A 22,244-nucleotide genomic window follows, 5' to 3' on the forward strand; every position below is an offset into this window, starting at 1 on the left:
TTCTTATATTCGCTATTTAGCTTTGTTGTGTGATAAATTGCTTACTTGTTTGTATGGAGGTGTGTATCCACCAGTAAGTCAAACTTAGAGGTATCACTTGTGTCACATGGTGTCACACCTTTCCTGTCTATGAATGTTTTGTGGAGTTCAGTTATAAGTGTAGTTGTCTATATAGAACGCGTGGTATGGAGAGTTATATATGCATAATTCTGTTACGAAGGACTAGAACCCAATAGACCCCATTAGGATCAATGAGATCAGTCGGGATCCATTGGAAAAAGATCCAACACAGCAGTCAATGCTTAATTATAATTGGAGGCTATGACTTTTGTGTCCATAGAGCTTTAAGCATGTATAGGTTTAATGGATTTCAGACATTTTCGCTTAGGATGTATGAACATCAAATGTTACATTATGGATCTACAGATGTAACAAAGTTTAATTTGACACTGTGGCACAAACTTTTTTGCCCTTTCAATGGCCCTTCAATGTCTTTAGTTGTGCTAAAGTGGTATTCTCATCTTTTCATAGCCAAGATGGGAAATCACTGCCATGGCTACTGGCACCTGGCCGAAGCCCATGAAAAGAGCCAAGCGCTTAGCGCAGCACTATTTCCGTAACTTGTATTGCAGTAAATGCGATCTACGGAAACAGCATAGCACAGCATGCTACACTGTTTCTGCAACCCTCCAAGTCACAGAAACAGCATAGCTCCCATTCACTTCAATGAGAGCTACAGAGCACAACGCACTAAGTACTTGTCTCTTTCCAAGTAAAAGAGTGGCCATGTTTTCTTATTTCGGCCATGAGAAGCTGAGATGGGAATACCCCTTTAAGATCAGCATTGGGTTAAACTTTGCTACATCTATATATTTAGTTGAAACTATTGTACCCCTACAAATAATGATGGATACATAACCTTGCCATAAAGCCTCGTGTATCATATTATTAATGTTTGTCTTTTTATTATCTTGCACAGGAAGCTTTTTTGGCTTTTCACCCAGATATTACTTTTGTGAGAAAATTTCTTAAGCCTCTGTATGTTGGTGAATTGGCAGACAATGAGCCGACACAGGACCGAGGGAAAAATGTAAGTATGTAACGGATTTATCACCATATTTATCATTATTTAGCAAGTATCTTATTGCACAGACATTGTCTACTGTAGACAGTTCTTAAAAGCTTGCAGTGTAGCAACTAAGATCTTATGCACATAGCTAAGATCAGCAAAAAGTGAGTGACAGGTGGGAGGGAGAGTGACTGCAGGATCAGACTGCAAAGGGTTTGTTTGTAGTCTGTTACCATGGGGACACAGAGGACTGTACAGGAGCTGTAGACACAAATAATAGGAAATATTTACAAAGTTGCTTGATTTATCATGAATATTTGAAACTGTACAAAAATTTGTAGTGAAGATTTACATAGTCTTCAGCGTTTTATTATTCACTGATGTTGATAATATAGGTGGCCATGAAAACTTCATTTTCATGAACATGAGAGTGGTTTTCACAGATTAAAGGGGTATTCCCAAGATGTCATTGGGGGTTCAGTGGATTCTGCATAATAAAAATATACTATGCTCCTAATACATAAGTTTAAATGGTATCCAGCCCGTTCCAACCCCCCTAGTCGATATCTACTGTCTGTTGCTACTGGATACGATGCCCATTCCCCACCAATTCAATGGCAGTTGAGCATCTATGTTGAAATCATCGCTCGCTACTATAATATGTCAGTCTATCCTAGCATTTCCAACCGTGCATGTACGACTTCCCGTACTGAAGGCTGGGCGAGCATGCATGGTGGAGTGCTCCATCGCTGATTTATTGAGTAGATCTCTCCAGTACATTTCAGATCATGCAGGCACAGTTTTCCGCCCCAAATACACATTTTCACCTATGCCCATGTGAAGCTGCGCTTAAGCAGATGTAATTAGGGGTGCGTGACAACTTCAGCAGCGCAGAGAAAAGGACAGAGAGGATCCTGGAGCACAATGCAGACACAGAGTGCTGCTGGAAAATGTAGATTCCCAGTAGTCACATGCTACATAGCGAAGGATCGCTCATTGTGTTATGTGTGGGAGAAGGCATTAACGGGGGATTAGAGTGTTAAAAACCTGGAAGGGGGGAAGTAAGTGACTTGCTGTAGGCATCAAGCTGCCTATTAATATTTTCTGCGAGATTACAGAAAGTTTAAAAAGAAAACTAGTGATTGTGGGAAAAGCCCCTTAAATAGTCCAGAACAAGTGATACATTAATTTGGTATGACACATGAAAACCAAAAACTGCAAAGTGGTGATCCCATAGGCAAAGTAGAACAAGTGGGGTGATGGATAACTACTAGAGATGAGCGAGCATGCTCGGATAAGTCAGTTACTCAAGCGGGCCTCGCTCTTCTTGAGTAACAGCATTCTTGTCCGAGCGTACTCGGGGGGGGGGCGGCGGGGAATAGCGGGGAGTAGCAGGGGAGAGAGTGAGAGAGATCCCCCGCCTTGACCCAGCAGTCTACCTTGAACCCGAAAGTTGGGCTGTTTCAATTTTTTTTCACCTCCACTTATCAGTATTACACCCACCTCTGATGGATGTGGTGCATCTCCGGATTGGCAGCACTTCCGTAGATTTCTTTACGACCATTCTTCTATTAGCCATTATGGCCCTGCGCATTTAATTCCAAGGGTATGTCTTACCAAATATCTTTAGTGCTCCTAGCTGAACCCAATCCTCTAAGTGACTGTAATGTTTTTGGTATGGGATGGTTATATATTTTTGGACATTGTGTATTTGAGGTCAACGTTGCTATAATGAGTTTATAGATGTATCTAGAAATAAACAATTCAATATTCAGACCACAATGGAACGGTGAATGGCAGATCAAGGGTAACAAAGAGTAAATGGAAGAGCTTATTGTGCAGTCGGGTAATGTAATCTTGTTTCTCCATTATTGATGTGCTGATATTGTTCTAGGGCAAATAAATGGCGCTCGGGACTCCTCCATTATTAATAACATTCTTAAGCTTCTACGTTCCCAGACTTTTGCTGAAATACAATGCTCTGCTGCCAATCTTTCAAAATTTTAGACGTTCTGCAGATACCAGAAGATCGTGTACCATTTCCACATTATCTATACTGTTGTGTTTTTCCATTTTTAATACATATTAATGAGCAATTGAATTTATTCTTGGACAGGCCAATGGTAGATTGAGGTGTTCTTAGTACATAAAGATAGGGAATAACCTGCCGCTCGGTGGTGGTCTCATGGCTGAGACCTCTACTGATCTTGAAAACGGAACTCCCATTACCAGAGGTGTAACTTGAAGCTCCTGGGCCCCAATGCAAAACCTGTAATAGGAACCCCAATTATAATGCTTTATTCATAGTACTGGGCTCCCTGTATGGAGAAGAGAGGCCTTATCGGCCCCCTAAGGCTCCTGGGTCTGGGTGCAACCGCATCCCCTGCATCCTCTATAGTTACGCCAGTGCCTCTTACCCATTCTCCTGTTACTGCCGGGGTTGTTTCTTCTGCGCTCACCTACTTGGATATTTCCATCACTTCCATTGAAATATATGGAGCGCTGACCATGCATGCTTATCCAACGCTCCATTCAGAATGACGTCACTGGGGAAAAAAACAATCCCAGCATTGACAGCAGAACGAGAGTCCTGTTCTTGAGATCAGTGGGGGTCTCAGCGGTAAGACCCCTCACCAATCAGCAAGTTTTCCCCTGTCCTTCACTAATGCATCCATTGTTTCACATTCTAGATTTTGCATGCATTTCCTGTGAGTAGTCGTGTTTTTTTTTACCATACTACACACTGTTCTGATAGGTTAATCGACTTTCTATAAATTCTGCCCTAGTATGTGAGTGATATAGGATAATTAGATTGCAAAAAAGTCACTACATATGTTATGATAGTAGTTTTCATTCAATGCTCTGTTATCTTTTATATTGATACAGGCACAGCAAGTGGAAGACTTCCTACAACTCCGTAAGACAGCAGAAGAAATGAATCTCTTTAATGCCAGTTGGGTATTTTTTGGTCTTTACCTAGGACATATCCTAGCCTTGGAGTTTCTTGGCTGGGCTACACTCTACTACCTTGGTACAGGCTGGATACCAAGTATAATCACCATTCTACTGCTGACAGTTTCTCAGGTGGGTTAATAAAATGGCCCTTCTCATTTAGTAAAAAGGAGCCTAATCTGTCCTTAGGTGGGAGAAAGGGAAGAGGTTTAATGCAAAAGGGTAGAGAAATGTATATGCCACAAGTACTAAGCTGACCACATTCTGCTTGTTCACCAAACACCACAGGCTTGAAAATAACCAGCACCCCTGTAGAGGCGGGCCCAGAATAAATACACTTGCATTATGGCTGATTGACTGGGTAGGAGCCACCTCCCTGTCAGCCAATCAGTCCATACACCACAAAAGATATTGTAGCAGGAAGAGTAGAAGGGAACATTAAACACTGAGGGATTCCCGACAGACGACTCCTAAGGAAATGTCTGCAGTGACAGGAGGCATCCACTGAAAGTGTGATCAAGTGGGCCAGGGCTGACATCATGACACCATCCTGGCTCCACTTCCCAATTGCAGCTGGCAACACCTATTGAATAGCAAATTTCTCTACAATATATTGTAAGATGTGCTATTATAATCTAGCCTACGGCTTTAGACTATCACATTCACGATTCTTCTACAGGCCCAGGCTGGATGGCTGCAGCATGATTTTGGACACTTATCCATTTTCAAGAAGTCGAAATGGAACCACCTTGGCCACAAGTTTGTCATTGGCCATTTGAAGGTAATGCCATTCTGGAGATAATAGTACAGTATTTGGTATGGGAACTGTAGGGTTATCCATTTGTGGAAACCAAACTGAGTGTATGTAGCAACTCTTAAAGGAGATGTCTCGAGGAAGCAGTTAATTTTTTTTTTTGCCCAGTCCCCCCCATTAAACATACATTACTAAGCCCCCCTGTAAATGACATTTCTAGCTGGTTCGTACTTACCGTTCCAGCGTTTCAGCAACTTATAAAAGTTTCCTCAAGATGGCCGCCGGCTCTTTCCCCGTCGCTCGCTGCAGCCCGACGTGCGCGCTCCCGAGACGCCGCCAGCTGTGTCTCCATGGCAACCGGACGCATCGCAGCCGCCGACCAGACGCCCCGCAGCCGCCGACCAGACAGCAGGTAACCGGCGCTAGCCCCCGGCTCCCCAGCGCTAGACCCTCAGCCCAGGTGAAGGCCCCGGAGCCCAGCGCTAGTTCCCCCGGCCTAGCGACAGCCCCCCCGGCCTAGCGGCAGCCCCCCCGGCCTAGCGGCAGCCCCCCCGGCCTGGCGGCAGCCCCCCCGGCCTAGCGGCAGCCCCCCCGGCCTAGCGGCAGCCCCCCCGGCGCAGCGACAGCCCCCCCGGAGCAGCGGCAGCCCCCCCCGGCCTAGCGACAGCCCCCCCCCCATCACAGCGGCAGCCCCCCCGGCACAGCGGCAGCCCCCCCGGCGCAGCGACAGCCCCCCCGGCGCAGCGACAGCCCCCCCGGCGCAGCCCGGCGCAGCGGCAGCCCCCCCCGACCCATCACTTACCTGGGAGGCTTCTCGGGGCTGCTGGGCTGGGCTGGGCTTCTCCGCTGGGCAGCTCCAGTTTCTGCACCTTCCTCTAACAGAGGATGGTGCAGAATGGCCGCTTCAGCGCGCTCCCGAGCAGTGACAGCTCGTCTGCGCATGCGCAGAAGAGCTGTAGCGGGGAGCACACTGAAGCGGCTCGTGCTGAATGGAGAAGACCGGACTGCGCAAGCGCGTCTAAAAAAGCAAGCTGCCAGCGAATTTAGACGGAACCATGGAGACGAGGACGCTAGCAACGGAGCAGGTAAGTGGAATAACTTCTGTATGGCTCATATTTAATGCACAATGTACATTACAAAGTGCATTAATATGGCCATACGGAAGTGTATAACCCCACTTGGTTTCGCGAGACCACCCCTTTAAAATAGCTGTACAAGTGTTAAAGCATTTCTCCAGTTTAGAAAAATTATTTTCTTACAAGGAATTTAGAGTCAATACTGTGGGGTCCTTTGTTCTGAACTCTCATCTTTTAACCAGAGAGGAGAGTGATTACAAAGAGTGTCTCTTTTTCTTGCGGACCTATCCTGTTTTACATAGATAACCTATTGATTTCATTGGATAATGTGTAATACTTCAGTCTACCTGTGGAGGTACTGCAGGAAAATTGAACACTTACTGACAGATAACAGATGATGGATTTCCAGCTCAGGAACCCTTTGTGATCCACTTATTTTGAAGGAATCTTTCTATCAAGTAGGAATAATCCAAAGAGGAGAACCCTTTTTATGATTTCTCGCTGACACTTATGTTGATCATGAGTATAAAACATCAGTGTACTTTTATATTAAAGTGCTATTCCAATCTCAGCAAGTTATCCCTATTCACAGGAGAGGGGATAGCTTGTTGATCAGTGAGCATCCAACTGTTGGGAACCCCACCAATCTTGAGATATCACCCCCGATGTGTCCTGAATTTAACTTAACTGCATTAACTTCAATGGAACTCGCTGGAGAGAGCCAAGTTCAAGCGTTTGGCAATCTCCAGCAGTTCCATTCACTTTAATGAGACTGCTGGACATTGCCAAGCACTTAAACTTGACTCTCTGCAGTGGGTCACATTGAACTTAAAGGGATTTCCCAGGTAAAATACTATTAATGACATATAGCATATAAAACAGTCCAAGAACAGCATAGAAGGGGCAAATTTTTGCATCACGGCAGATGCATCTTTATTGTCTCCACATAAATACACAACATTTCGACCACATATAGTGGTCTTTATCAAGCTAACAATACACACAACAGACATACATTTTATAAAACCCATAAACCAATCAAAGAGCAACAAGTAGAACCAATCTCCCAAACTCAGGTGTGACAAGGGTCATCAAGGGTGGCAGAAGGTGCGATGCCTTGGCATTCCGGTTGCTCCCAACAAATGATAATCATAACAATGAACTCCCACTTATTATGTGACTGCATGTCCAAATTAGCGTCTCCTATGCCCAACCGCGCAGGAGCGAGAGTACGGTCATCCCGTGAGACTGCTATCAATGACTCTTCCTCTCACTACTACTCCACATGCGCAAGAGCCGATAGTCATGTGAGATTCATTACAATATCGGCTCTCCCCAGGGTCACAGCGGGCACAACCGCGAAGGTGCGGGAATCACCCTATATCACAAGGGCTGCTAAGTCTCGCGAAATCTCAATCAATGAGATGTCAATATGGGCCACTATGTTTGTCAGTGTATGTCAGCCTAATCATGTTGCAATCATGACATAGGGCACGCATGACAGCAGCAAACTTCAGGTTCAGAGAACCAATAAAGTTTAGCACACAAACTATTAAATAGACTGTTCAGTTCATTCCACTAATATGCATTTTGACAAAGTCCTCTGATGAACAGAGCATTGTGTGTGATCAACAGTAGCAAATATTAATCAATTAGCAGCTTCTTGGAAAAATGCCCAAATGATCAAACTATCCCAAGATGCCCTAGAGCTCTTGTGAGGAATCCCAAATTTATACACCTATTGGAATCTGCCGGGCAGAGATAACATAACATATATAAAGGTAGGTATGGCGATTTGTGTGTGGATATGACTATGCAAGGCTAGAACAAACCCCATAGTACATCCTGTCTAAAATTCCATAAGAGTGGATGTACAAAGAGGAAGAACTCCATAATCATGAAACTGGGCAAAATATCCTGACAATAATACTGAATCAACCCTGAGATGTCACACACTAAAAAATATGGCCAAAATATAAAACCACATCACAGTTTCAATATGAATTGTGTTCTATTTAAAGGGGAAAGAGACCTGAACACACAAACCCCATGAAATCCCATAATGTATTTGACATAGCATCACTAAACATCACTTGTGACTCCTGTAGGATATTCATAATAAATCTTCAATGACTCAATGACTCTCGATTCGTTGACTCTAGAGCACATCACTCGTGCCGAAACACAACCCGCCGCACACCCCACCAGAGCCTACGAATAAAAACAGACAAGACAGTTAAAAATTCTTAAAAACATATATCATAAAATAATGTACGAAAATCCCCACAGAGGCGGACGATGCAAAGGAAAATCACCTAGACGAACGGTAACGGATTGCTATCAAGGTTCCAACCTGTTGGTTGAAGAGCAACTCAAAAATCCACTCAGCGCCTTATATTTTAAATTTCTCTCCCGGTCGCCCCCTCTGATATTTGGGGAGACATGATCAATTATGCGGAAACGTAATTAACTCACAGAGTGGCCCTTTTCCATAAAATGTTTAGCAACTGGCAGTTCAATTTTTTTTAGTGCGGATAGTGCTCTAGTGTTTCATAATCCACCTCCTGGCCTCCATAGTTGTCTCACCAACATATGGGAGGCCGCAGGGGCATGTGATGATGTAGATCATATATGAGGAGGCTCAAGTGAGCCTTCCCTTTATGTGATCTACCTCACCTGTAAGAGGGTGAGAGAAACTATCCCCTTTGACCAAGTTGTGGCAGCATAAGCAGCCAAGGCAAGATAAGTTGCCTTTCTTCATCGGTACAAACGTGTGCTGTGCTGAGCATTTCCTAATTCTCTGGGTCGAGTGCAGAAGACTATTCTTAAGATTAGGGGTCCCTTGGGTAGGCCATCATTGGTGTCATTTAAACTCAGCCACATTTGGGCAGCATTTGGATAGGAGGGACTAATCTTTTTTAATCACTTGCGAGATCCTACCGCTAAATGGATCATGGGTAGAAATAAACGGAATCCATGCCATTTCTCCTTTGTTAACAGTGGTCAGCAATGTTTCTCATCCTATTGATCAGGCCTTTGTGCTGAGTGTATTGATGAGACTCTCAGGGTAGCCCCTCCTAAGAACTTTATCACACATTTGGTGAAGATGAATGTCAATGGACATTCGTAGGAGGGGCTACCCTGAGAGGCTTATCTTATCAACTAACTCAGCACAAAGGCCTCATCAATAGAACGCGAAACATTGCTGACCACTGTTAACAAAGGAGAAACAGCATGAATTCCGCTTATTTCTACCCATTATCCATTAAGCGGTAGGGTCTCACAAGTGGTTAAGAAACATTGGTCCCTTCTATCCAAATGCTGGCCAAATGTGGCTGAGTTTCAGTTACCACCGATGGTGGCCTACTGAAGGGGCCCTAATCTTAAGGATAGGCTTGTGCACTCAACCCAAAGAATTAGGGAATGCTCAGCACAACACACGCTTGTACCAACGAAGAAAGGTAACTTTCCTTGCCTTGGCTGCTCGTGCTGCTACAACTTGGTCAAAGGGGATAGTTTCTCTCACCCTCTTACAGGTGAGGTATATCATATACAGAGAAGGTTCACTTGAGCCTCCTCATATGTGATCTTCATCATCACATGCCCCTGCGGCCTCCCATATGTTGGTGAGACAACTATGGGGGCCAGGAGGCGGATTACGAAACACAAGATCACTTTCCACACAAAAAAATTGAACTGCCAGTTGATAAACATTTTGTGGAAAAGGGTCACTCTGTGAGTCAATTACGTTTCCGCATAATTGATCATGTCCCTTGAAATATCAGAGGGGGCAATAGGGAGAGAAATTTAAAATATAAGGAGCTGAGTTGGATTTTTGAGTTGCTCTTCAACCAACAGATTGGAACCTTGATTACAATCCGTTACCGTTCGTCTAGGTGGTTTTCCTTTGCACCATCTTCCTCTGTGTGGATTTTCGTACCTTATTTTATGATATATGTTTTTAAGATTTTTTAACTGTCTTGTCTGTTTTTATTCCTAGGCTCTGGTGGGGTGTGCGGCGGGTTGTGTTTATTATGAATATCCTATAGGAGTCACAATTGATGTTTAGTGATGCTATGCCAAATACATTATGGGATTTCATGGGGTTTGTGTGTTCAGGTCTCTTTCCCCTTTAAATAGAACACAATTCATATTGAAACTGTGATGTGGTTTTATATTTTGGCCATATTTTTTAGTGTGTGACATCTCAGGGTTGATTCAGTATTATTGTCAGGATATTTTGCCCAGTTTCATGATTATGGGGTTATTCCTCTTTGTACATCCACTCTTATGGAACTTTAGACAGGATACTGTGGGGTTGTTGTAGCCTTGCATAGTCATATCCACACACAAACAGCCATACCTACTTTTATATATGTTATGTTATCTCTGCCCGGCAGTTTCCAGTAGATGTTTCAATTTGGGATTCCTCACAAGAGCTCTAGGGCGTCTTGGGATAGTTTGATGATTTGGGCATTTTTCCAAGAAGCTGCTAATTGATTAATATTTGCTACTGTTGATTACATACAATGCTCTGTTCTTGGGAGGACTTTGTTCAGTTCATTCCACTAATATGCATTTTGACAGTCTATTTAATAGTTTGTGTACTAAACTTTATTGGTTCTCTGAACCTGAAGTTTGCTGCTGTCATGCGTGCCCTATGTCATAATTGCAACACGATTAGACTGACATACACTGACAAACATAGTGACCCATATTGACATCTCATTGATTAAGGTTTCGCGAGACTTTGCAGCCCTCGTGATATAGCGTAATTCCCGCACCTTTGCGGTTGTGCCCGCTGTGACCCTGAGGAGAGCCGATATTATCATGGATCTCACATGACTATTGGCTCTTGTGCATGTGGAGTAGTAGTGAGAGGAAGAGTCATTGATAGCAGTCTCGCAAGATGACCGTACTCTCGCACCTGTGAGGTTGGGCATAGGAGATGCTAATTTGGACATGCAGTCACATAATAATAATATTTTTGTCTGAAAAACCCCTAGCGACGCACATGCATGGCCACCACTGTCAAAAAATTATGGACACACTGGGGGTGATATCTGTGAGGTCCTAGCAGTTAGAACCTCACTCATCAGCAAGTTTTCCCCACTATGGATAGAGGATAACTTGCTGAGATTGGAATACCCCTTTAATGTGTGAATGACTGCTCCATAGCATCAGCCCGAAATTTAGAAAAATCCCTTGGATGAGAAGAAAAACATAACAAAAATGTTACACAGCTATGATCTCAGTGACATTCATACAGAGGTTTATAGGGGTGAGCACTCGGCACTGAGGCCTGGTTTCCCAACTCATATGGGTCCATCTGTCTGCAGGGAGCATCAGCCAACTGGTGGAACCATCGCCATTTTCAGCACCACGCCAAACCTAACATCTTCAGCAAGGATCCAGACGTCAACATGGTACACATTTTCGTGCTTGGTGACACACAACCAGTAGAGGTATGAGTCTTCTATAACCATGACAGCAATATAATATACTATTGTGCAATGACTGATCTTTTGCATAGAAAATACTGTAGTTGGATGCATCTACTTCCATGCAGAAATTTGCTGTAAATCTTTTCCTCTTCTTTACAGTATGGCAAGAAGAAGATAAAGTATCTGCCCTATAATCACCAACACCAGTACTTCTTTCTCAGTGAGTAATTGGATTTGTAATGGGATTACTGGTTTATGTGGGAGTACAGGTAAAAATACACAAGTCTTACAACATACATCCTTTTGTATGTCCTGTCATATATTTTTCAACTGCCGCTCTAGAAAAATGACCCTTGGTGTCTATACAGTATGTCTGCTAAGGACAATATAACTATTCATATCCTCCAGCTGTAAGAACCTAGGAGATACTGATGGATACATCTGTATAATGTACAATGCATTTGGAAAGTCTTCAGACTAGAGATGAGCGAACGTACTCGGTAAGGGCGATTTCGCAATCGAGCACCGCGATTTTCGAGTACTTCACTACTCGGGTGAAAAGTACTCGAGTGCGCTGTGGGTGAGCGGGGGGTTGCAGTGGGGAGTGGGGGGGAGAGGGAGAGAGAGAGGCCTCCCCCTGTTCCCCTCTGCTACCCCCCACTCCCCTCTGCAACCCCCCGCCCCACAGCGCACACGAGTACTTTTCACCCGAGTAGTGAAGTACTCGAAAATCGCGGTGCTCGATCGCGAAATCGCCCTTACCGAGTACGTTCGCTCATCTCTACTTCAGACCCTTTCACTTCTTTACAGTTCTTTATGTTGTGTCCTTGTGCAAATTGTTTTAAAAATTCAAGTTTTTGCCGGTCATTCTGCACTTAATAACCCCTGATGACAAAGTGACAACAGAATGTTACAAAAGGAAAACTAACATTTAGCATTGACTTCACACCCTGTACTTAGTTGAAGCACATTTGGCAGTCATTACAGCCTCCAGTCTTCTTGGGTATGATGCCACAAGTTTGCACACCTGGATTTGGTGATTTTCTGCAATTGCTTTCTGCCGATCCACTCAAGCTCCGTCAGGTTAGATGGTGGCCATCTTTGGACAGCCATTTTCACATCTCTCCAGAGATGTTCGATTGGGTTCAAGTCAGGGCACTGGCTCGGTCACTCAAGGACATTCACAGAGTTGTCCCTAAGCCACTCCTGTGTTGTCTTGGCTGTGTGGTTAGGGTCATTGTCTTGTCGGAAAGTGAACCTTCTGCCTAGTCTGAAGTCCCTTGCGCTCGGGATCAGGTTTTTATAAAAAATATCTCTATACTTTGCTCTATTCAGCCTTCCGTCAGCCAGTCTTTTTTCATGACCAGTCTCCCTATCCCAAATGCTGAAAAACAACCCCACAGCATGATGCTGCCACCACCATGCTTCAGTGTAGGAATGGTATTGGGCAAGTGATGAGTAGTGACTGGCTACCTGCAGCTATAACGCTTAGAATTGAGGCCAAAAAACTCAATCTTGGTTTCTTCAGACCATAGAATCTTGTTTCTCACAGTCCGTTAGGCGCTTTTTGGCAAAGCCTAGGTAGGCTTTTATGTGTCTTTTACAGAGAAGAAGCTTCTTTCTGGCCACTCTGCCATAAAGCTCAGACTGATGGAGTGCTGCAGTGATGGTTGACCTTCTGGAAGTTTCTCCCATTTGCACGCAGCATCTTTAAAGTTCAGCCAGAATGACCATTTGGTTCTTCAATACCTCTCTTACCAAGACCCTTCTCCCCTGATTACTTAGTTTGGTGGGTCGGTCAGCTCTATGAAGAATCCTGGTTGTTCCAAACTCCTTCTGTTTAATAACAATGAAGGCCTCTGTGTTATTGGGAACTTTCAGTGCAGCAATATTTTTTTTAGCCTTCTCCAGATCTGTGCCTCCATACAATCCTGTCTGTGAGATCTACAGACAATTCTTTTCTCTTCATGGCCCAGTTTGGTACTGCATTGCAGCTCCCATTGAATTTAATGAGAGCTGCACCTGCAATACCAACTCAGACCACTGTGCTATGATCAGCATTTTCTGCTTCCTCTGCTGACCATAGTGCCAGTAGCACTGATCCAAGCTGCCGATCCCCACTGATCATCTATTAATGACTTGCTGGTCATCAGCAGCAAATGTTAAGAATGTCTTGGAATACCCCTTTAATATCTACATTAGATATTGCCAAAGATGAGAGTGATGCTAACAGTGTTGTCTCTTTTTCCTCTCACAGTTGGCCCCCCACTTTTGATACCATTGTACTTTACAGTTCAGATTATGAAAACGATGATAACTCGCAGGCACTGGGTGGTAAGTGTCCTCTGCTTAAGTCCCTCTTGAGTGAATAGAAGCAAAGGAACTGAGAGCAAACAGCATTAGGACATGGCAAAGTGAAAGCCAGGTTGCTTATTTACCTTCATACCAGTATGCGTTACATCTCTGTATTCCTAAATAAACTTTAATACTTTTGGTAATTCTGTTAGTTCCATCGTAGCCTTTTGGTAATTCCGTTGGTTTCATCATAGCCTTTTGGTAATTCCGTTGGTTCTAGCACAGCCCTTTGGTAATTATGTTGGTTCCATCGTAGCCTTTTGGTAATTCTGTTGGTTTCATCATAGCATTTTGATAATTCAGTTGGTTCCAGCACAGCCCTTTGGTAATTCTGTTGGTTCCAGCGTAGCCCTTTGGTAATTCTGTTGGTTCCATCGTAGCCTTTTGGTAATTCTGTTGGTTCTAGCACAGCCCTTTGGTAATTCTGTTGTTCCATCATAGCCTTTTGGTAATTCCGTTGATTCCATCATAGCCTTTTGGTAATTCCGTTGGTTCCAGCGTAGCCCTTTGGTAATTCTGTTGGTTCCATCGTAGCCTTTTGGTAATTCTGTTGGTTCTAGCACAGCCCTTTGGTAATTCTGTTGGTTCCATCATAGCCTTTTGGTAATTCCGTTGATTCCATCATAGCCTTTTGGTAATTCCGTTGATTCCATCATAGCCTTTTGGTAATTCCGTTGATTCCATCATAGCCTTTTGGTAATTCTCTTGATTCCATCATAGTCTTTTGGTAATTCTCCTGGTTCCATCATAGCCTTTTGGTAATTCCGTTGATTCCATCATAGCCTTTTGGTAATTCCATTGATTCCATCATAGCCTTTTGCTAATTCTGTTGGTTCCAGCGTAGCCCTTTGGTAATTCTGTTGGTTCCATCGTAGCCTTTTGATAATTCCGTTGTAATTCTGTGGTAATTAAATTGTAGCTTGAAAGCTGCGTCATGCACCGCTTCCACGCGACCTAAGAATAGGAAATGTAATTCTAAGAATCTCAGTAAGGGTGGTTTCACAGCTGCATCTGAGGATCTGTTTTCCTGCTCCATTCGGGAAGCAGGAAAGGTGAATCCCCATGGCCAAATAGTTCCGTCATAGGACAGAAATGAAACAGCACCGAACAGATCCCATTGACTATAATGGGGTCCGTTCCCTTTCTGCCCGGCTTTTAGCAGGAAGAAAAAGCGCTGCATGCAGGGGTTTTTCTTCCAGTACTTTGTGCTGGACCTGTGACAGAACCTCCCACCAGAGGTTCCAACGCAGATGTGAAACCACCCTAAATGTAGCATCTGATTTTAGGGCTGTAACTTCGAGCTCTCATATTTCATACCACAGGAACATATTAAAGATGTCTTGTATAAATGTCTACTGGACAGTCATCTACAAATGACCTTCAGTTTTAGTTAATGTATATTGTCATATAAGGTAGATTTATAATCTTCAAATATTTGACTTGTCTTGCAGGATTTGGCTTGGTCACTATCTTATTACTTTCGTTTTTTCTACACCTACATTCCTTTTTTTGGAGTCTTTGGAGCCATCGCCTTGATGAATGCTGTCAGGTACGCAGTATGTATGACCGGGCATTCAGGTCATCCTGTCTCTGATCCTATCTGACCTACTTTAATTGACTTATTACAGTTATCAGTAAAACTTTCACAAGTTCCTCTCGTGCAAAGCTGTAAAATGCGATAAAAAAACAGCAAAGAACAGCTTGAAATAAGCACGCTGCGTGATCTTTGGAGTGAAGGAGGTTGTGTGATTGAATCCACATATTACACATTGATCTGTTACTCTCAGCAGTATTACAAACATGTCATGAGGTTCTCATTTAAGGCGCTTTTTCACGCGATTTATCGCTCGCACGAGAGAACGACTTCGGAGTTGGCTCGTGGAGCCTGGTTATACAGACAGATACATCGCTTGCTCCTACGCTCGCTAAATCTTTAAGTCGTTCACTTTTAATTTAGAAGTGAATGGGAACAAATGAATGATTGTATATTTATACACACATACTTATGACAAGGCACACAAATGGATGTGATTGGTTTGCATTTAAAAGAATACTACAACAGAAATACAAACATCGTTAAATAGTCACTGATAAGGATTTGAAGGTTTTATGGTCTCTGAATTAGTGTTAGGGGGTCACCAGGCCAGCAGTAATCCATGTGAATGGATTGGGTGGTCATTGCATGTTTTCTTGCACGTTCAATTGTGCAGCAGATACGCATCCAAAAAGTACAATTAAAAAAGGCCAACATTCACGCAAAAACGCCCACAAATACGTTGCACTGAGGCATGCACAAAAATGCATATGCTCGTGTTAAGCCACCCTAACATGCAAATTTTAGTACAACACCTAGGCCAAATGGGTTAGAGTGCCGGTAAAGCACAAACCTACATAAAAGAGGAAGTCTTGAGAACGTTTTGTAAATTTATGGTCACTAAGTTAACAAAGGAGTGACATTCATTATTGAATTCGTCAGTTACTGAAGTGACAGGTAATCTCCATTAACCCCTTCAGTGGCAGGTTTATTATTACCATGTCAGCGCAGCAAGCCCCAGAGATTTTCCTGACGTAATTCGAAGTGGCAAACGTGTACAGTGGCACAATAACTGTGTCCTGGCCAGCATTTCAGCACTAGAGCTGTTCACGGAAATCTTCTGGGGTTTAACTGAATGGTCGTGCGGTGCAGAGATTTTCCGTGTGTGCCACTAAAGGCATTAACTGATTAGTAAAGTTTCTCATTTAATTTTATGCGGAGAATGAAGAAAACGGCACTGCCATTGACCAGCTCTGTCAGTGACTAATGCCACTATAGGGGAATGATTTCCCCTGTAGCTGGGGCTCCCATGGATTCTGCTCATATGGATGCTCCAGTTATGGTGGAAAAGTGTGAAACAAAAGAAAGAAAATACATTGTGAATGTCCGCAGAGGTCTTATATGATGTCATTGGATACATAGATGTTAAAAAAAAAAGTTACAAAAATAAGTTAAAAAAATTACAGAACAAAATGAAAATATATAAAAAAAAAGAAAATGACCCACTTCTGACTCCAACATAAATTGTTGCTATATCCAGCCTCTAGTTCGAGATTATACAAATTGTATATCAAAATGCCCAAAACAAAATGGCGAACCTATTCCCATACTGTATTCTAACATAAATGTAATAATTTAAAGAATAAAATTTTTTAGCTTTTCTTTTTGCACACATTACCCCTAATAAAATTAAAAAACGGATTATTTTTTTGTGAAAAAGGTATTAAAAATTGTTTTATATGTAATGGAAACAAAAACCGCAGCAATAATAATTTTGGCAGGCCAGGAGAAAAAATAGGCCCATAAAACACCACATGGGTAAAATCGCAAAAAAGGTTTTGGTCCTATAGGGCCAAAACACCCTGGTCTTTAGGGAGTTAAGAAGACGCCTTGCAAAGGCAGTTCCTGGGATGTGCCATGTTGTCACTGTACATCTGCTTGGTGCCATCTCTATACCATAGACACATATATGACCACATGACAGAGATTTAAACACAATCAATATTACTTCTATAGCCCCTTAGGTATAACATCATAGTAACTAATGTTTCTTTTGGCTAGCACTGTTACATGGAGGTCCTGGGTTCAGATCCGACCAGGAGCAACATCTGCATGGAGTTTATATGGTTTGCCTAGTTTTGTTCTGAGTGCTCAGGTTTTCCACCACACTCCAAAGTATACCAATAGGTTGATTTGAAAATTAGATTGTGAGCCCCAATGAGGTCAGGGAGGGATGACAATTTCTTTACAGCACTGTGGGAAAGAAGTTCTATATACACGAATATAATAACTAACAATAAATTGGGTATTTCTAGGTTTTTGGAATCCCACTGGTTTGTCTGGGTCACACAGATGAATCATATTCCCATGGAGATCGACCATGAAAAACATAGAAATTGGCTGGAAAGTCAGGTGAGATCAAACTCTCTTACAAGTAACTTATTATGTAGCCTATATGCATATTATAATATTAAAGGGGTTAGCTATGCTTTAAAAATTGATGGCCTACTCTCAGGATAGGCCTTAGTTATCTGAATTTAGGGGTCCGTCACCTGGGTCCCCAATCAGTCAGTTGATAGGAGGTTGAAGGGGTCACAATACTCATGCAAGCAGGATCTTGAGGTTAAACCATCAAGCTGGATAACCCCTTTAATATCTTCATTTATACAATCGTTATCAATAGATAAACCAGGTATGTTTAATTGAAGAGATCAAAGTCATCCATAAAATCGTCTGCTGAAGTTAATGAGTATTACATATTATGTGTAATTAGATTTACATACAAGATGATATTTACCTACAGCGGTCTAACTTTAAATTTGTTCATAACCACAGCTGGCGGCAACTTGCAACATTGAGCAATCCTTCTTCAATGACTGGTTCAGTGGACACCTCAACTTTCAGATTGAACATCAGTGAGTAGGCCAAGAAGTATTATAATGTGTCTGTTATCAGATCTCGTGGCCATGGTGAAATCTAATGGTATAACAACTGTTTCACATCTGTAGCTTTCCAGATGATGGAGCTACTTTTTAGAGTATCTGAGCTGCTTCAGTAAGAGGGGAGCGAGGTACCGCTCACCCCTCTTACAGTTTCACAACCGCACTTTGTCAGGGCTTACTGAGAGTTGAAGTTTTGTAAAACTATAACTCTCAGCATGCCCTGACAGTGCAGTTGTTAGAGTGTAAGAGGGGTGAGTGGTATCTCGCTCCCCTCTTACTGAAGCGGCTCAGCCACTCTGACAAGTGGCTCCATTAGCTGTGCTAACCCCTCCTTCTCTGGCCAGTAATGCGGCAGGGAGGAGGGCAGTGAGAAGATACATGCGCTGTGGCGAAAGCATCATCCCTGCCTGTGACTTAGTATGAAGGGGGGAGAAAGACAAGATGTGTTTGTCAGCAGTGGGAAGAAGAGGTTTTGCACCCTCAGTGATGTGGCGGTGACATGACTAGCGCATTACCTTCCCCTAAGATCAGCCCTCTCAATAAGGAACAATAGACTAAGCCCCGCCCCTTCCAAAAGTCCAAAAACATTCATGGTGTTGTAAGCACTATATAAAAGACAATTTACTGCTGCACCACATGGTGAGTGATGCAGTAAACAGTAGTGAGGGAGCCAGGCAGTGCAGGGTACCAGCACCTCTTAAAGTGGCAGAGGCCGCATCCCTTTGCAAGGGCGCAGCCAGGAGGTAACATTTACCGAGGGACTAAAGGGGTGGGTGACTGGAAGCTGAGTGACACAGAAAGGGCCCTGATGACCACTGGCAGAATCGGACACAACGTGTGGAAGGAGACTCCCTTCTCACTTGTGACTTGCCTATAATGTGTATTGCCAGCTCCATTGAATTCAATGGGCGAACATCATTCTTCTCTGCCACAGCTGTTACAGCTGTGGCAGAGGAGAACGATCTTTAAGTATATGTTCTCAATGGGGTCGGCGCTGCTGCCGCCGGCCCCATTGAGCGCATATATAGAACACAACGATGCGCAGAACGCAGATAGGCACGTTCTGCGAATCGTTGTGTCCTATTCATCGCACATCCACATAAAAAGCGGACATGTGACCGATCCCATTGCGAAGCATTGGGTCTATATCTACGCGGATCGCATGTGCATGTGCAAATCGCGGGAAAAAACGCCCGTGTGACCGAGGCCTCAATGAGCAATACTAGATAAAACATTTTTGTTATATGGACGTATTTTGAAATATAGAGCGATCCACTCCTTTCTAAACTGGTCATGTGACTTCCCCAGTAAATTTTTATCCTTTTGCACATGTCATGTCCACTTCTCTTTCTTCCATCTCTTCGTGACATCATTTTCTTGCAAATTATAAGGGTTGAGGGATAAGACAAGATTCTACCTGCCTTGGACAGGTGCAGTGAGATTTGCAGTATTTCCTACTGTACATGTGCCGACTCCCAAATAAACTCTAGTGAGAAATGGGTCGAATTACTATGGTTTGAGGGCAGTAAAGAGATAGTTAAAGGGGCGACTGGACTGGAGAAGCCAAATGCAAAGGTTCATGGGCTGTGAATAGGAGAGGAAATAGGCGGATGTAGGGGTACATGCGATTACAAAGGTACATGGTTGGCTTTATGGGTGGGCAGAGTGGCATGAAGAACTGTTGTTTACACATTAGTTTATGGTTAGAAAACCCCTTTAAGAAATTGCTTTGAAATATTGATTTACACTTTAAAACTGTAGCACACAATTTGCCAAATATGTGTTTTTGTCTCTTTTATAGTCTGTTCCCCACCATGCCTCGGCACAACTTTTGCAAGATTGCCCCACTTGTGCGATCATTATGTAAGAAGTATAATGTTAACTACGAGGAGAAGACACTGTATGGAGCGATGCGTGATATTGTTGGGTAAGAGTCATGGTTCATAGAATTCTTAAACTTTGGCTGTGTTAGTTCTATAATGACACATCAAGGAACCTCTAGGACTATATAATCAAGGATTAGAAAGAAAGACAACCATGTCTAATCCTTCAACTCTTCTAATATATTTTCTAGTAATGTTTGACTATTGTTTGCTGACACCATTGCGATTTACATGTAATCTTTGTAGAAGGGATTGGGGTATTGGGGGTGTATGGATATGTTTAAACACATATGTACAGGGTTCTCTATAGATATACGAGTACTCCTCCCAAACATCACAAACTGGCCAATTGATCCATAGAAACAGGCATTGCTTTCCTTAAAGGGTTGTGCCAATATGCACAACCCATTTTAGAATGTAGGGCTATGGGCAATCAGCTTAATGCACCGAATCCGCAAATCAGCACTTCCAAAAGGAGCCGTTTTTGCCGCAGGGAGAACCCAAGGCCAGCCTCCAATCTTCTCTGCAGTTGTTAGGTACAGAAGAAAAAGAGGGTAGAGCATACCTATAAGAGAGATAAGGCCTAAAATATTGTATACAGGCCATGAAGGATGAGTAAATAGGTGCGAAACATATGGAGGTGCTGCCAACCAGGTAGACGCTCTACTGAGTCGGCGTGAAAGGATGCAGGTGCAATAAGCGATAAAAACTTGTGACACGGCACAAGGTCCTAGAGATAGCTTGAAGACAGGAAGGAATATTGTCCAACTACTCTTTATTAAAATAGCCAGCAATAAAAACATGTTTTGGGGCAAAGACCCCATCTTCAGTTAAGCTGAGACAGGCACAAAAGAAAACCAGGATAGGGTTCAGCTTTACCTGCATGGATAGACAGCAAGAGCACCACAGGGCGTATATGGGCACACAATCCCTTCTCGTCTTCAAGTTGTCCCTTCAAGGTTGCTCCGTGCCACCTTTTGCCTCTGCAGTGGAAATGCCGTATTGTAGGATGGCCATTCACATAGAGGAGAATACCAAGCAGGGAACCTTGCTCTATGATGTTCAACTGCTCTAATAGGGCATATGAATAGAAAACACCATCTTGGCAGAAGCCCTTATCATTCAGAATAAGATAAAATCTTGTAGGAGAAATCCACCCACTATATCCGACACGTCATATCAGTAAAGGTTTGTGAGGTTCGCTTCAATTCAGTCAATAGAGCACCACTGATTTCAGAGATGTTGGTCCCAGAATATTGTACTATAGATTTCCAATATGGAAAATATCCAAAGATATCCACCATGCATAGGTTTAGGGTTAATTTATTTCACCAGGTTTCCATAACACCTCATTTTTCTTTTCTTCTAGATCCCTAAGAAAGTCAGGCGACCTTTGGTTAGATGCCTACCTCCACAAGTGACTCATCGCCGGATTCTTTCGGTCCAGGAGGATCACTGATCTTACAATAACACAATTCACACCTATATTTGTTATATTTAGGTTTGTAATAAACTGCCTCAAATTTAAGTTGAGGGAGCTTTCTGTGTGTTCTTACCATCTTCATTGCCAGGATGACCTAGTCCACTGCAGAGCCTTGCAGATCTCCCTGGCACTGATGAGGTGAATGGTTGACTTTGTCTACATTTCAGCCTTAATTTTAAAGGACTCTGTCATGATACACTAAAATATACAAAAAAGACATTATTGCACCTGAGACCATTCATTTTTCCCCCCAATATCCTTAATTCTAAATTTGTAAATAAATGACTACTGTTGAACCCTTTTGAGATTCTTCGGCCCCACCACATAGCACAAAGATGGGTTTGATGTTAGTTTTTTATCTTCAATCTTCATAAAGAATGTAAGAACAGAAATTGCAGAAGCTCCCAAAATATTTAGGATTTTGAGGAAATGTAATGAGGGAAAGACAAAGTGAGGAAGAACTTGTTCGAATCAATGAAGAAGACAGCAAGCATATATATCAATAATTATGAGCTATAGCATGTGGATTTCAAGACAATTGACAGTGGCATTTGAGAAAAGGACATTAGATGGTTTCGAGGAACGATGGAGACAATGGATGGATCTCTAGTAAGTTGAGTGGCAGCTAGCAGCTGGAGAACAGAGAGGTGGCTTTGAAGGCAAGTCAAGAGTCAACCCATAGAGATGTCTATAATTTACAGGTTTATTTAAAGAAATCTTTTGAAAGAATGACCTTCTATCACTTAATTCTA

At 42.9% G+C, this 22,244-nt stretch overlaps 1 protein-coding gene across 2 annotated transcripts in view; it reads left to right on the plus strand.

The window, feature by feature from the left end:
- Positions 1-21,542, plus strand: part of FADS2 (fatty acid desaturase 2) — a 108,469-nt gene extending 86,927 nt beyond the window's left edge. For both annotated transcript variants that reach the window (XM_066583156.1, XM_066583155.1), the window contains 11 exons: positions 980-1,090; positions 3,956-4,153; positions 4,701-4,802; positions 11,191-11,316; positions 11,455-11,515; positions 13,553-13,629; positions 15,102-15,199; positions 17,500-17,596; positions 18,020-18,099; positions 19,928-20,053; positions 21,379-21,542. In XM_066583156.1, the coding sequence (XP_066439253.1) occupies positions 980-1,090; positions 3,956-4,153; positions 4,701-4,802; positions 11,191-11,316; positions 11,455-11,515; positions 13,553-13,629; positions 15,102-15,199; positions 17,500-17,596; positions 18,020-18,099; positions 19,928-20,053; positions 21,379-21,430 (1,128 nt within the window). In that variant the 3' untranslated portion in view covers positions 21,431-21,542. The remainder of the gene's footprint in view (positions 1-979; positions 1,091-3,955; positions 4,154-4,700; positions 4,803-11,190; positions 11,317-11,454; positions 11,516-13,552; positions 13,630-15,101; positions 15,200-17,499; positions 17,597-18,019; positions 18,100-19,927; positions 20,054-21,378) is intronic.
- The last annotated feature ends 702 nt before the right edge of the window (positions 21,543-22,244 follow it).

The sequence above is a fragment of the Eleutherodactylus coqui genome, chromosome 11, assembly GCF_035609145.1.
Source record: "Eleutherodactylus coqui strain aEleCoq1 chromosome 11, aEleCoq1.hap1, whole genome shotgun sequence".
NCBI classification, from domain to species: domain Eukaryota; kingdom Metazoa; phylum Chordata; class Amphibia; order Anura; family Eleutherodactylidae; genus Eleutherodactylus; species Eleutherodactylus coqui.